Here is a 14,048-nt window from a genome sequence, read left to right as displayed (position 1 = left end):
GAAGTCGCACAGTACACAAGGGGCGATGTAGCTCTCTCTCGCTCTCAGAGAAGGTGCTCTCACTGCTCTTGCCTCCCCGAGCTGGCGTGGAAGCAACCAAATCCTCCCCCCGTTCCTGACTTGACCTGACACGAGTAACGACCCGACCGTCGCTTCCTGACCTGGCATGGTGGCATCCGCGCATGGAAGGTACCTAATACCTCGCCTCCTGAGGTGCATGGAACCTGCCGTTCCTTCTTGCTGCGGTCTCGCCGTCTGCTCGCCGTTGACGCCCCGTTCCTAACACCCGACTGCAGAGCCCGAGCCCACGACTTTTTGACGTCAATTCCGCGTTTCTTCTCCGCAACTTTTCTCTATGTCCCCATCAAATGTCCGGACGGTCGCTTTTCCTTGTTCTAGAACTTCAAGCGGTTGTCGAAACGGATTCCAGCATGACTAGTAATATCAGCAATGCCAACCATGCCAGTAGTGCTAGCAGCTGGGAGATTCCTCTGCATCACACGTGTACCCTAGCGATAGCAGCCTGGAACTTGGGCGTCACGTCACGTCTTGACTTCGCGATTCATTCTCCCTTCTCATGGTCGACCAAGGAATAACTGATTAGTAGCCTTTGGTCAGCATCTAAGCTTCGATTTAGACTTCCCCCTCCATCTTTCTACGTCGTCCACTCGTACCGAAACTTCCCCCGACCAGTACCGCGTATTCCAATCAGGATGCCATCTCATCTCAAAGTATCCGATGCTTCGAAGATCAAAGCTTCAGCCTATCGACGCTGACAAGCCGTTGCTACCCAGCAAGCTGTACTGTGATACAGCATTCCGAGCCGAGACCATTTTTGGCCACATACATAAATATGAGTGGCACGCCTCTGTGTCAAACATCGTCGAACCAACATGCTCGCTTGGACATCAAGAAAAGGTTTTCGAACTATGGTGCGACCAACCAACATCGCCGTCTTGCCCCAAGCCCGGCATTCCTAACCCTGCAGCCGAGCATTCTCCAAACAGTGAACACCCAAGCTCCCGAGTCAGGTCCCATAAATCGCGAGCGCACAACATCCTGGTCACTCCGCACCGCACCCCGCCTGCCGTTCACACCCCCACGCCGTTGCCCGCAAACATGCTCAATGCGCACGGGACATCAGCTGGTGAATACAACGTTGTCGGCCGGCTTGGTATTGACCGTCAACGAACTGAGACGACTTGTCAGCTTTGGATCGGCGCATATCATATCCAGGTTCATCTGGCTTGTCACTTGTCAATGTCTAAAAAGGACCACTTACAAGATGTCGGGCCGGGAGTAGCTGCCGATGGGGTCAAAGTCCAGCTGCAAGGCGCCGTTAGTTTGGAATCTATCTCATGACTAGCGGATGCCCGCAGCCTGTGTCGGGGAACTTGCCTTGGACTCCGTGAGGTCTGCCATTCGGAGGCTGGCATAGATGATCTCTTCCTTGTCCCACACTGGCTCGGCAAGAAAAGTTCCCAGCGGCCCGACGATGCATGAGCCACCGTGGTTGAGAATGTCATCCGCTTCCCATTGTGCTCCGTCCGGTCGCCGGTCGGGGTGCTCGGCCGTAAAAGGCGGGTAATCAGGCGGAAAATCCGACACCTTGCAGAATGAGTTGACAGAAACTACAAAGCAACGTCCTTCCTTCGCGATATGCTGCATCGATGCCGTCCAAGTGGCCAAATCATCGGCGTGGGGCGCCACGTAGATCCTATCAAGTGTGGGTTGTCAACCTCAGCGACTATTTCTCTCTCTTTGACGACAGGGCGGATCAACGTACTCAATGCCTTGTTGGTACATGGCCATGCGAGCCGCCGGCATGTAATTCTCCCAACTGCGTCTGCATTAGCATGTCTTTCCATCAATACAATCAGGGACAATGGGACCCAACCAGATCAAGCTTCCGACTCTGCCAATATCCGTTGGCTTGACCAGCAAACCATCCCCAGCGCCTCGACCCCAAACAAGTCTTTCAGCTGCCGTCGGAATCAGCTTATACGTGTTAGTCTCGAATCCGAGTTATGGATCGGCTGGATCACCTTGCGATGCTTGTACACCAGCTTGCCGTCCCGGTCGAGAAGCAGCGCGGTGCAGTACAGCGTACCGCCCGCCTTTTCAATGATGCCCACGTGGAGGAGAACGTTGTTTGCCTTGGCCGTCTCGCACAGCCTATCGAACGCAGGAGAGGGAACCTCGACCGCCGAATCGGCGTACTTGGCATACCACTCGCGCCCTGGGATTGAGAAGTTAGCGGCGGCCTCTCTCTATCTAGGCAGGTGTCCAAAAGTCTACCTCGCTGCTCTCGAGCACCAATCGTTGCGTCAAACGCGTATCTCCATGGATAAGCAGACAAAAACCCTTCACTTCAAGCTTTTAGCGGCGGTATCTTTGCGGGACCATCAGCGTTGTGCACTTACGGGAACACAACTAGATCTGCGCCAGCCTGAGCAGCTTCCTCCGTAAGCTTACTCAGCTTCTGCAGACTCTTCTCCAGATCAAAGGAAACAGGGGCGGCTTGGACGGCCGCAACCTTGACGATGGGACGAGTGGATACCATTTTCGATCACGTACAGCTTGACAACTTTGGTAACTCCCGGGATTGGCGACTAAAGTGCCACTGTGCCAGCAGTTATGGCTTTCAAGGACCTCTCTCTACGTGACCCATCGTGACTCACGTCACGACAGGGCGTCGTTGTCACTGGATGGTCTCACTATCGTTCGAGATCGTCGATTTGGACGCGTGCATCCGGGATACTCCGGAAAAGAGGCGACGCTGATTGCGCGGAGTTTGGATCTTCGGGATTATGGCTCAAATCCCGGAACATCTTCAAACCCCGGTTCGTGGAGGTTGAGAGGGTGATCCGCTATCAAATTCTCCATCGATAGATGATAGGGGTATGCGAAACCATTAAGCAGAAAGCTTTGGTATGAAGCAATCAGAATGCGAGACTGCGCCGCGGGGGAGTATGGGCGGGGGTTTACTTGAGGCTTCCTCGATCCTTGCTAGCTGACGGCACTTGCTTACAGCGAGAAGCAATTGTATGTTCGACCTTCAACATCTTTAATTCTGAACGGATAAGACATCATTTGCATCAAGTTCCGCAAAATTGTTGCTATCCGAAAGCAAATTCGATCGGTCAAAGTTGGAAATAAGTCTCTGCCATTAAAATTGACATACCGCTGTCAGTAACACCTAAGTGAATTACCGCCACCAGAGGCTACACCCACCCTTCACTTATACCTTTGAGCCGTTTGAGATTCTGCTCAAGATTTGGTAGCTCGGAAAAATGGCTCTCTGTAAGTTGTTAACAGTTCTGTACACGCAAAGGTGTTCTTTGACTAAATGCAATCACCAGTGCTTGACTCTGATCCGAATCCCGACAACTTCTACGCCCGACTCATCCGAGGCCAACGATTCGCCGTCATTCCAAGATTTCCATTGGAGTCGGGCGAAGAGCTCTTCAACTGTCCAATCGCATACAAAACATGGGGAAAACTGAACGACCAATGCGACAATGCTCTAGTCATATGCCACGCTCTGACGGGGAGCAGTGATGTGAGCGACTGGTGGAGCCCTCTCATAGGACCCGGGAAGGCCTTTGACCCTCGACACTTTTTTATTTTTTGTGGCAATGTCCTAGGCTCCCCCTATGGAAGTGCGTCTCCTTTGACCATCAACCCGAGCACTGGTCAGCGATATGCCAGCGAGTTCCCCCAGACGACGGTCAGAGACGATGTTGGAGCACACAAGACGGTACTTGACGCCCTTGGTGTCAAGTCAGTAGCAGCCGTCGTTGGAGGCTCTATGGGTGGCATGACAACCCTCGAATGGCCTCTCTGCACACAACCAGGATTTGTGCGAAACGTAGTTCCTATTGCCACGGCTGCTGATCACTCTTCCTGGGGCATATCTTGGGCCGAAACCCAACGACAGTGCATCTACTCCGATCCAAAGTTTGACGACGGATACTACGAGCCGACACCAGATGGCCAGCCCTCGGCAGGACTTTCTGCAGCTCGGATGATTGCCATGCTGACATATCGTTCTTGTACGAGTTTCGACAGTCGCTTCGGAAGAAAACCGCCACGAAATTCTCAGATACCTCAAGAACCACCTTTAGATCTTCCGAGGACAGACGCATCGATCATTGAATCGCCGAGGTCCAAGAGAGACAGCGGCCCGCAGCGGAAACAAAATCCATCATTTTCGGCCCAGGGATACCTACACTATCAAGGACAGAAGTTTATCAACAGATTTGATGCCAATTGTTATTTACACATCACCAATAAGATGGACAGCCACGATGTCGCCCATGGTCGGACGCAAATATTCGGCGACGAAGGTCTGGCAGAGGTCTTGTCCCAAGTACCGCCAGGAGCCTTGGTCGTTGGCGTGGAGACCGATGCGCTATTCCTCCCGGAGCAACAACAGCGGCTTGCCGCTAACCTACCCAGTGCATCATTACATGTTCTTAACTCATCTGATGGACATGACGGTTTTTTGCTCGAGTTCGAGCAACTCGATACCGTGATCCAAGCCCAGCTGAGATCTCGATTGCCGAGTCTCTATGCCATGATACATGAGTCAGATGGATCGGCGGAACTTTCTATAATGGATGAAGCTGGGGAAAGCTTGACGGGAGAAGTCGAGGATTGGTAGAGCTGCGTAGCTCAGGCTTTGTGTCAAAGCCCGAAATAAGAGGTGCCCTTCAGATGGACGAGCCGCCAGGCAAGCTATTGGCAGCCTTTGGCAGCGGCTTTACCACGTCACTGAACACACTTGACGTAAATAGAGACCTCTCTCCTGCTTTACACATCGTTTCGACGCACTTCACTTGTTACTGGAAACTTTATGATCACTTGATGGGAAGAGAGAGGACAGGGCGGACGGTTTTCTTTACACCTGCAAAAAGCGCTTCTGCTAGGGGTTCTACATGGACAACAATTCAGGAGTATCAACCGACGATGGAGCAATGTCGTTACAACAGACTACGTTAAGATCACCCAAATCATTTGCGATCTAATCGAGGCGCCTTGAACAAGATAAATCAGATTTCCCAGGCTGTAGGGATTGAGGAACAGCATTCTTCGACCTCGTCTTCAAAACGTCTCCAATGCACATTCTGGACGATGAGAACGACGGCCAATGCTTCTCTACAGTGTGCGCCGAAGGGCACACACTTTATCGTCAGCCAGCCCCAGCGCTACGACATCCTGCCGGATTCACGGACCAAGCATCGACGCTTCGTATGTGGCCAAGCTGGAAGACGCCCTTGTTAAACGGGCCTGCAGCCTTCTTTGTATGCAACGGGAGGATCCGTCACGGATGCTTGTCAGCTAGTCTTGTCGCAGTAATCAATTGGCCGGCGGGAGCCACTGACAGGCGTCATGTCCGAGGATCAATCACCGCCGATGTCACTTACACAATCACATACATGGATAGTGGCGGCCACAGATTGCAGAATATGGCATCCCGCATTTAGCACCAACTTTGCGCCGGCGCAATCCAACTACACTTTGAGCTCGCGCCAAAGACGAGGAACGCCGCTCCGAAACCGATGGAGCGAAGGTGTTTGGCGCAGTCGCCGAGCGGCTGAATCCCGTTGTCATAGTAGCTTCTAGTCTTCAAACCCCGAGCCGGGATTTGGCCCACGATCATGCAGCACTCACCGACGGACAAACTCCACCCATCCCGAAGAGTATCGCCAATGGCAGCAATTCTCTGGAAAATATGCCTTGGAGGTGTGGAAATATGCAATTGTTCATTCCGCAATGGACTTTGGCCGAAGGAGTGCGTCCGTCGCCGACCTCGAGTCCCCCTCGACCAAAGTCGACGCCGGATGTCAAGTTGCTATTGCCTGCTCGCCGTCGTGCTTTGCAATCCATCCTTCGAACGCAATGTCGCCTGAGAATCTACGGCAGGAAAACACAACGATATATGGAGTCTAATAAGGTCAAGTCACTTGAGCACATCTCAATCTGAATTGAACAAGGTCCACAGCTCTCCGGCTCCCGCTCGACTGACTCTTTTCCGCTGTCCCACGCGCAAGACAGGTTTGCCATCCTCCAGTCTGCCCAGTCCCACCGCCAACCATGGAGACCTCCAGAGAAAACAGGCCATGGCTGGTGCAGAAGTACGGTGGTACTAGCCTGGGAAAACTTCTCGAGTCGATCTGCAGCAAAATCGTCCCATCCTACCTGCGAGACTACAACCTGGTCGTCGTCTGCTCGGCCCTCTCCGGTTCCACCAAGTCGAGCGGAACCACAAGCCTGTTGCTTGAATGTGTATCCCACGCTGAGGCCGGACTCTCTGCGCAGACTCTGCTCAACAAGAACATTGATGCGATTCGAGATAGTCATGTCCGGCTTCTTGAGAAGCATCTCGTCAACTCCAATGGCACAAGAAGCGACTTGTGTAACGATATCTTCGACACCACAAAGACGCTCATTGTCAAGGAATGCGAGAGCCTTCGGGGCTTCCTACTCGCCGCACAGATCATCGGTGAGCTATCTCCAAGGGCACGGGACCGTGTCATCGCTCTCGGAGAGAAGCTTGCGTGCAGAGTTGTGGCTGCGTTCCTGTGTAGCAGAAATATCCCGGCCGAACCCATTATCCTCGAAGATGTTGTCGAAGCGGTGTTTGGTGCTAGCGTATTCGACCAGAAGACTGCATTGGACAACCTCGGTCCCAGATTCTATCACCTCATTGCCGATGAGATCACCAAGCGTATACATGACTGCGGCGACCATGTTCCCATTGTCACCGGTTTCTTTGGTATCATGCCAGACTCGCTGCTCAAGAACGTCGGCCGGGGATACTCGGATCTCTGTGCGGCCATGTGCGCGGTGGGAACCAAAGCGGCGGAACTTCAGATCTGGAAAGAGGTTGATGGGATCTTCACGGCAGACCCGAGGAAGGTTCCGTCGGCAAGACTGTTAGCCACAGTCACGCCGGAGGAAGCTACCGAGTTGACGTACTACGGAAGCGAAGTGATACATCCCTTGACGATGGATCAGATACGTTGCGCCAACATACCCCTGAGACTGAAGAACGTTTTCAACCCGACGGCATCCGGCACGATCATCTACCCCTCTCGAACACCCTCCCCTCCCCTTACGCCTCCAACCCCAATAGACGAAAAAGTTGATGTCAAGATCCCACTACCTTCCATCGACTACATGTTAGGAAACGGCTATCACGGAGATCGGCAGGAAAGAAGGCGACCTACAGCCGTCACCGTCAAAGAAGACATCCTCTTGGTCAATGTGGTTTGCAATAGGAACACCAAGTCTCAGGGTTTCCTGTCCGGTGTGTTTGACCGCCTCGAGGACGCGGGAATTAAGACGGATCTCGTCACTACCAGTGAGCGTAGCGTTAGTCTCGCGTTTCAACATTCAGAAGAGGGCTCTTGTCAACACCAGAGGTTGAGAGTTGAGCTGGAGAAGTTCGGAAAGGTAAGCCCTTCGAATTCGGAAAAGTCCCTCGTACTTTCTTTACACCTGGAAATGAAAACTGATCAAGGGCGTCGTACATACAGGTGATTATCACAGAAAACATGTCAATTGTCACTATCGTCGGACACAAGATGAGAAATATGGTCGGCATATCAGCAGAGATCATGTCTGCCCTAGCATCAGCCAAGATCAACATCTTCATGGTGAGCCAAGGAGCCAGCGAGATCAACATATCGTAAGTTGTCTACCCCTGCCACCTTCCCCTTGGACCATCACCCATGCTGACCAATGCAAAACATCAGTCTCGTCGTCCGCGCAGAAGACGCAGTTCTCGCCATGAATGTGATCCACAGCAAAGTCCTCCACATTCCAACACACTGGGAGCAGGAGACAAACTTCATCAAAGGTGCGGAGACCCAGCAGCAGCAGCAGCGGGCCCGGCTGGCTCAAAACGTTGTCGTCGGGTCCTGTTACCGACCACCGCCGCTTACACACCCCTCTTCCAGGTCCATGGCTCTACTGACAAAGACGAATGCGGCGGCGGCGGCAGGGGTAGCAGTGCATAGTCGGAGGTCGACTATCGATCGCGTCGCTGTCGGGCCTGCTGAGGCCGCTGCGTATCGGTATATTGTGAAGAGGTGGTTGAAGAGGAAGAGGCAAGTTTGAGCTATCCAGGGGGCTACGAATTGAGTCTTGGGGCTTATTCGGGCGTTGGATTTGTCATTGTCGTTATTTGTTGATGGTTAGCATTCTTTGGAGTTGCATGGCGAAAGGTGGGAGATATGATCTGTTTCGTGCTTGAAAATATCACCAGATACCATTGTTTAATCGATCTTTTCTTCAGATTTCTTACATGCTTGTATCCGACTTGGGGAGACTTTGTGTGTATGCGAGGGGGTATGCACGATAGCTTCATTGATGGTATTATAAGATACCCCTAAGGTATTACGCAAGGAACTTCCGAATCTCTACAGCAAGTGTTGGGTATCAATGGTGTATTTCTTCAACTTTTTGACGCCTGATTTCCTGCTTTCCTGCTGTGCAAGTTGCCAGTGTTGAGTTCCTCAAACTTCACTTGTAGGCTACTATCACGAGCGTCCGGCTGGGCTATTACGGGTTGTAGGTAAGTAGATTGTGACACACCGCCGCGAGCTACATGTTGATATTGATCCGCTGTTCAACTGTTCGATGTTCGGTTTACAAAAGTTTATGGCTCTCTTGATCATCGTTGTCAGCGTCTAGTCATCTTGATATTCTTGGTCTGCCTCGGTTGTGGTCTGGCATCTGACCGAGAAGACGGCCGATGTTATTGGTGAATTGGTACTCTAGGGTTTGTGAGACTGTTAAAGGCGGATGAAGCTTTGTACTGACATTTCCGATGATGGAAGATGATGTTTGGGGGTTTGATGGAGCCGCTGGATGGACTGGGTCATTATTTTTGCCACGCTTGTATAATACGCCTCCTAGTCTAAGAAGTTTGTCATGGGATAAGCTCATCCTAGAATAGGTCACCAGGATGGGTTCTCCTCCGGAGGTACGTAAACATGTCATGATCTCGAGGCTCTAGTGCTTCACGGCTGTGATATTTCTCGATTGTCAATCATCTACGTTGCTGATATCATGGGGCTATTGAATTCATTCTATTTGATTGCGAGCCACTTGTATCTGCAACACAAAGCCCTCACCCCAGTTGAGATACGGCACTAAGCCGAATGACTTATTAACAAGGGGATCCATGATCCCTTGGTACATCATATATGACTCCTCGAGAAAACGTGTAGATGTCTAAATCCTGCAGTCATTGAGCCCTAGGTTTCGTGAGATGTGTTTTGTGACCGAACAAGACCGGTGCGTCATCCCCAAGATGTCCCTGAGGCTCGTATTCTGTCCCAACCTCCAGCCCTGCCCAACTCTCTAAGCTGACCATTGATGGCCTAGTTTTGCATAAAGCGACCAAGTTCCGGGGACTTAGGCTTGAAGACGTGTTCAGCATCCTAGGTCCACCCATCTCCATCAGATACATGGCCGTGTGTCCCACGTCGTTGAGTTACGATTGCGCTCGAGAAACGGTAACTACAATGAACGGACATATAATACCTTAGTCAACTGCGATGTTACAGGCGGCGGCTATTATATAAACATGTTCTTCATTCATGCACATATTCCATTGCGGCATGGTAGCTACGGGCCTTGTCGGGACTCCGAGAGATCACCAGTAGCCTTTTTGGCTATTGATCCTACACATATGTGGATCCTGAGAATGCTTCTTCAAAGATCCCCATTTCTTTTCGACAGGAGCTTCTGAGAGGGCGAGTCACGGGGTATGGGCAGAAATATGATGAACCTGCGCCATCAAACAACACTCGTTCGTCTCATTAATAATTCCTACCTTACGGATACTTGACTACGAGGATGTAGGCAGGTCAAGTTGGTTCTAGCCAAAGGGAATTTTCAAAGGCAATGTTCGTCGTATACACCGGGTTTTCAAAGCATTGCAAAGCAGTTCAGTAAACATTTCGGCACAAAAAGTTGAGCTATAGAGCGAGTTGCACTGGCTAAGCGGGGAAACACTCCCTGCCAAGGCAAAATAATTGCGAGAGCGCACGCAACCCTGTCTCAAATCAAGTGACATTGCCTCTGTCAAGACCTCCACTGTATCCACAGGTGTAAGTGACATTTTAGTGTTCCCGACGGCGTTCTTCAACCCGCGGGAATCACCGGTTTGCAGGATGAAGACCTTGTTTATCTGACGTGTCGCCGACGTGGGAAAAAGCACAAGCTCGATCTCCGAAGCCAAATTTGGCAGCTCTTCTGACCCTTTCTAGAACGTTTTCGGTTGACGGGTCGCCAGAAGGGTGATATCGTCGCCTTGTTAGGGCGTCTCAGATCCGCCTTGGCAATGTAGAGTTCACTGTTAATAACCGCTGGCGGATATTGGAAACATTGAATATATGATTGTGGGTTCCCCTCCCGCCGGCTCGGCTTTGAAGGAAGTAGTTGGAGAGTTTTTGTCCCTGCGCATGCGCCGACTTTTAATCAGTCGGCCAATTTTTCGTTTCCCCTTTCTCCAAGTGAACGTTTCGTCAGCATCTACGAACACTTTCCCGATGAATTTTTCGAGATACACAGGGGATCTACGTATCAGGGCTCTGAGCCAAGTTTGAGGTTCGTCAGTCGCGGAGTTGCACATGGAACCGTTTATACTTAGTCTTTGCAACTGCCCACTGAGTGACACACTTTGTACCATCTCGTCGTAAAACTCCGCCTGAACTATCCGGACTGTGACCGGATGGCATCGTGCGGAGCCTCAGACCCCATAGAGAACCCCATCACCAGATTGCGCAAGCAATGATCCGCGACAGCAACGATGATGCTATTTAGCCAACGAATCCGGGCTCAGAGACTTTGTCTTGGTATCAATATCCCCTTAATATCAAGGGGTATCGACATATTGCGGTTTTGCTACTCCTCCACGTGGCGCGAGGTACTCGGTGCCCAGTTGATGCCGGGAGGTCCGGACTTTTCAAGACTTTTCAGCGAGGCTCTTCGTGGAAACCAGACACTGACAATCTAACGCGACTCGCGCCCGCAACCTCTGCCGCTAGACTTGTTCGCTGCAAGTTCTCTCCAGTCTTCTCCCCAGGCTGGCCGACTTGAGCCCCGTGCACACAACCCCGAACGGGGCGGTGGTTCCGAAACTGAATCAGCGGGAAACTCTATTTGGGTTCTGACGGGGTGTAACCTTGCCTCTCTCCATCCAGGAGAAAAAGAGCTGCTACTACAGTACTACCAAGTCACTGCAAGTTTACCCAACAGCACGGTTCAGGCTGACGAGGCGCGCCGAGTTACAGATGCCAAGGGGGCATGACACGGAACTTCCAAGTGAACCCCATTCAATCCCAGACAGCACCCAAAAGTTTCTGGAGAGTAAGGGGCAGCGCCAGCGGTGGGCGGAGAGCCGGAGGGAGGTAGCCACTGCGGGATGTCGAAACCAAAGCCAAATCTCGGAATCGCGTGCCCAGGCACACAGAACAGAGCAGATCAGATCAGACGATGCTGGTAATCCGCGGGACCGTGGTGGGCATACAAATGGTCAACTGTTCCCACCATCCTAACTTCTGGCCCTTCTTGCTCGGACTCTGAGTTTCTGTAGATCATCTTTTCACGTTCCTTTCACACTCTTTTTTCTGTTCGTCTCATCTGGACGCTATTTTTCAAAATCACCACACTCTTTTTTTAACAAAAAACAACACCCGCTCGTAGCCGGCCTAGGAACAATGTTCGCTTCTACCATCTTTCTCTCACTCGTCGCCGCCGCCGCGGCCGCCTGCGACGGCACCGGCAAGAACAACACCGGCGCCGTTTCCCCCGGTGCCAAGGCCCAGTGCGCCCTCCAGTTCGATGGCCGCATCCCGAAGACCTTCAAGGCTGCCGACTTTGACAGCACCTCCAGCCCCTTCAACACCGCCAACGTGTTCGGAAAGGGCCTGAAGTTCAGCGAGATTGTCCAGCTCCCCGGCGGCAACTCCCTGGTAAGTTTGATCTCAGCACATTGGCAGGAAACCCGGCTAGTAGCCGGGTTGCCTCAGCGCAAAAGTGTTGGAAGCTGACACCCGATCTCCCAGTTCGATGTCAACTCCACCCAGCCCTTCGAGGTCACCATCAACGACAAGTCCATCTTCGCCCCCAGCGAGACCAACGTCCAGGTCGGTTTCCGCCGCGCCGAGATGTTGCCCCTCAGCAACGACGGCAAGGACGCTTCCACCCAGGGTATCAAGACCCTGCACTTCTCCCTGCAGAAGGATGCCCAGCGCCCCCTGAACCTGTCCCACGAGTACCAGCTCGTCTTCCTCGAGAGCGCCGACTTCAGCACCAACCAGGTCGTCCTCAAGACCGGCACCATCCTCGGCCAGAACACCGCCGACCCCGATACCCTCCAGCTCTTCGGCAACGTCAACTCCAGCCCCGTTCCTGAGCTCTTCAAGACCAAGTTCACCGCCGGCGTCTTCCACAACTTTGCCATCAAGCTCGACTTCACCAAGAAGTATGTTCCACTCAACTTTATGTACTTGTTTTTAAGGTCTCGCCTCTAACATGATTCTTAGCACCACCGAGGTCTTCTACTCCCAGGGTAATTCTGCTCTCAAGTCGACTGGCGCTGCCGTTGCCAACAACATTGCCGGCCAGGGCCAGTTCCACTTCGGTATGCTCAAGAAGCCCGTCAACGGTGGCTCCGACATCACCAAGAGCGGTGACCAGCCCACTGGCATCAACGAGGGTATCGTCTACGGGGGCATCTTCCAGGAGGACAGCTCCGCCGGCTGCCTTTCCCTCTCTCCCTAAATCAAACATCACTAGAAGACAAAAAAAGACAGGGCGCGGCGACGGGGTGGGACGGATAGAAAGCTATTTCTCTTTATTATTAGTACGGTCTTCGCAAAGTTGACTTTGTGGCGACTTTATATTCTTCTGAAGAGAACGGTTTCTACAACGCATTACTCTCAAACATGTGATCATCCTACTGCCGCCTTGTGACGTTGTGATTGCCTACTTCATTCAACGGCAACATAATATGGGTGGAACATAGAATCTAAACTGGAGCTCGACGCAACCCCGAAGATGGCGACACAACTGTAATATGCCACCATCTCCCCAGTCATGTCGACGGCTGGTCCCGCCGTCAACTCGATTGACTAGATAAAGCACCTCTATCGACTCCGGGCGGAGAGGCTCGGTTGACGCCTTAGTAAGTCCATACACTCATCTGGAGATGAACATTCTACTGCTTCCGATACGCTCATATATCTCAAAGAAGCACTCTTACGTGACAGTGCCGGAGGCCTTAGATAGCTTCATCCCAGTGGCCAGGTCAAGTAAGCCTTAGCCGGAGGCACATGTTACGCTGATGGACAAATCACCTCCGCATCCGAAGTCCGCACTATCCCGGTGCAGGATGGCATGTGCTTCGGAGACTTGGTTTGGACGACGGTCTTTCGTACTCAACCGCCGCCAATAGGAAGCATTAGAAACACGGCCGAAACCTGTGCGCGCGCATTTAGGTACAGACTTCCATAGTTCCAAACGCTGAAGTCTTCCTAGGAATTTGAGCCAGAGCCCCAACCTGCCTTGCAACAAAAATGAGGAAATTCGGGGCCAGGTATAACAAAGAGAGGCACTGAAAGTGACTGCGCTGCTGTGAGACTCATCGTGCGTCTACGATGAATGTGAGGTGTCTGCTGCGCAGACTTGAGACGCATGGCTCGTGCTGCTCGGGCATGAGCGAGAGGCCGTCTCACAGACACACGCCAGGAGGAACTCCTTTTTCCGCAGGACGATGAGACGTCCAAACTTTTTGAGTTCAGCCGAGTCAGATATCCGCTCAATGATCGGGACTCGGGTCCCGTTCCCTCGGGCGACTTTGTCTGGCGGGGACTTGAGCAGGGCGACATGGGGCTCGAGACGATCCTCGATAGAGTTGAGTCAGCACCGTCTCATATTGTCTCCGTCGGAGCTTGTCGTAAGCTTGAACTGGGGAGAGGGCGGGAGCTTGGATCAGCGCTAGACGGGATGATAGGACAGATGTTCGT

General features: G+C 52.3%; 4 protein-coding genes across 4 annotated transcripts; 3 read left to right on the top strand and 1 right to left on the bottom strand.

Moving 5' to 3' along the window:
• Nucleotides 1–1,140: 1,140 nt before the first annotated feature.
• On the bottom strand, nt 1,141–2,563 carry BDP55DRAFT_694005 (carbon-nitrogen hydrolase; the record flags this gene model as incomplete). Its single annotated transcript, XM_060577289.1, has 8 exons — nt 1,141–1,192; nt 1,283–1,326; nt 1,399–1,717; nt 1,787–1,840; nt 1,898–1,998; nt 2,046–2,239; nt 2,299–2,369; nt 2,424–2,563. The coding sequence occupies 8 exons, from the start codon at nt 2,561–2,563 to the stop codon at nt 1,141–1,143; spliced, it is 975 nt and encodes a 324-aa protein (XP_060429492.1).
• A 730-nt stretch (nt 2,564–3,293) lies between these two features.
• Nucleotides 3,294–4,666, top strand: BDP55DRAFT_728789 (homoserine O-acetyltransferase; the record flags this gene model as incomplete). The annotated part of the gene is made up of 2 exons (XM_060579483.1): nt 3,294–3,303; nt 3,363–4,666. 2 exons carry the CDS (start codon nt 3,294–3,296, stop codon nt 4,664–4,666), a joined length of 1,314 nt encoding a protein of 437 aa, XP_060429491.1.
• Nucleotides 4,667–6,099: 1,433 nt separating this feature from the next.
• Nucleotides 6,100–8,127, top strand: BDP55DRAFT_552480 (aspartate kinase; the record flags this gene model as incomplete). The annotated part of the gene is made up of 3 exons (XM_060569215.1): nt 6,100–7,461; nt 7,545–7,696; nt 7,764–8,127. 3 exons carry the CDS (start codon nt 6,100–6,102, stop codon nt 8,125–8,127), a joined length of 1,878 nt encoding a protein of 625 aa, XP_060429490.1.
• Nucleotides 8,128–11,738: 3,611 nt separating this feature from the next.
• Nucleotides 11,739–12,804, top strand: BDP55DRAFT_632165 (uncharacterized protein; the record flags this gene model as incomplete). The annotated part of the gene is made up of 3 exons (XM_060572389.1): nt 11,739–11,993; nt 12,087–12,505; nt 12,567–12,804. The coding sequence occupies 3 exons, from the start codon at nt 11,739–11,741 to the stop codon at nt 12,802–12,804; spliced, it is 912 nt and encodes a 303-aa protein (XP_060429489.1).
• Nucleotides 12,805–14,048: the final 1,244 nt, after the last annotated feature.

The sequence above is a fragment of the Colletotrichum godetiae genome (genome assembly GCF_030913485.1).
Source record: "Colletotrichum godetiae strain CBS 193.32 chromosome Unknown BDP55scaffold_21, whole genome shotgun sequence".
Classification (NCBI taxonomy): Eukaryota; Fungi; Ascomycota; class Sordariomycetes; order Glomerellales; family Glomerellaceae; genus Colletotrichum; species Colletotrichum godetiae.
The sequence above is the reverse complement of the archived record's forward strand: the minus strand, read 5'-3'. Positions and strand labels throughout refer to the sequence as shown.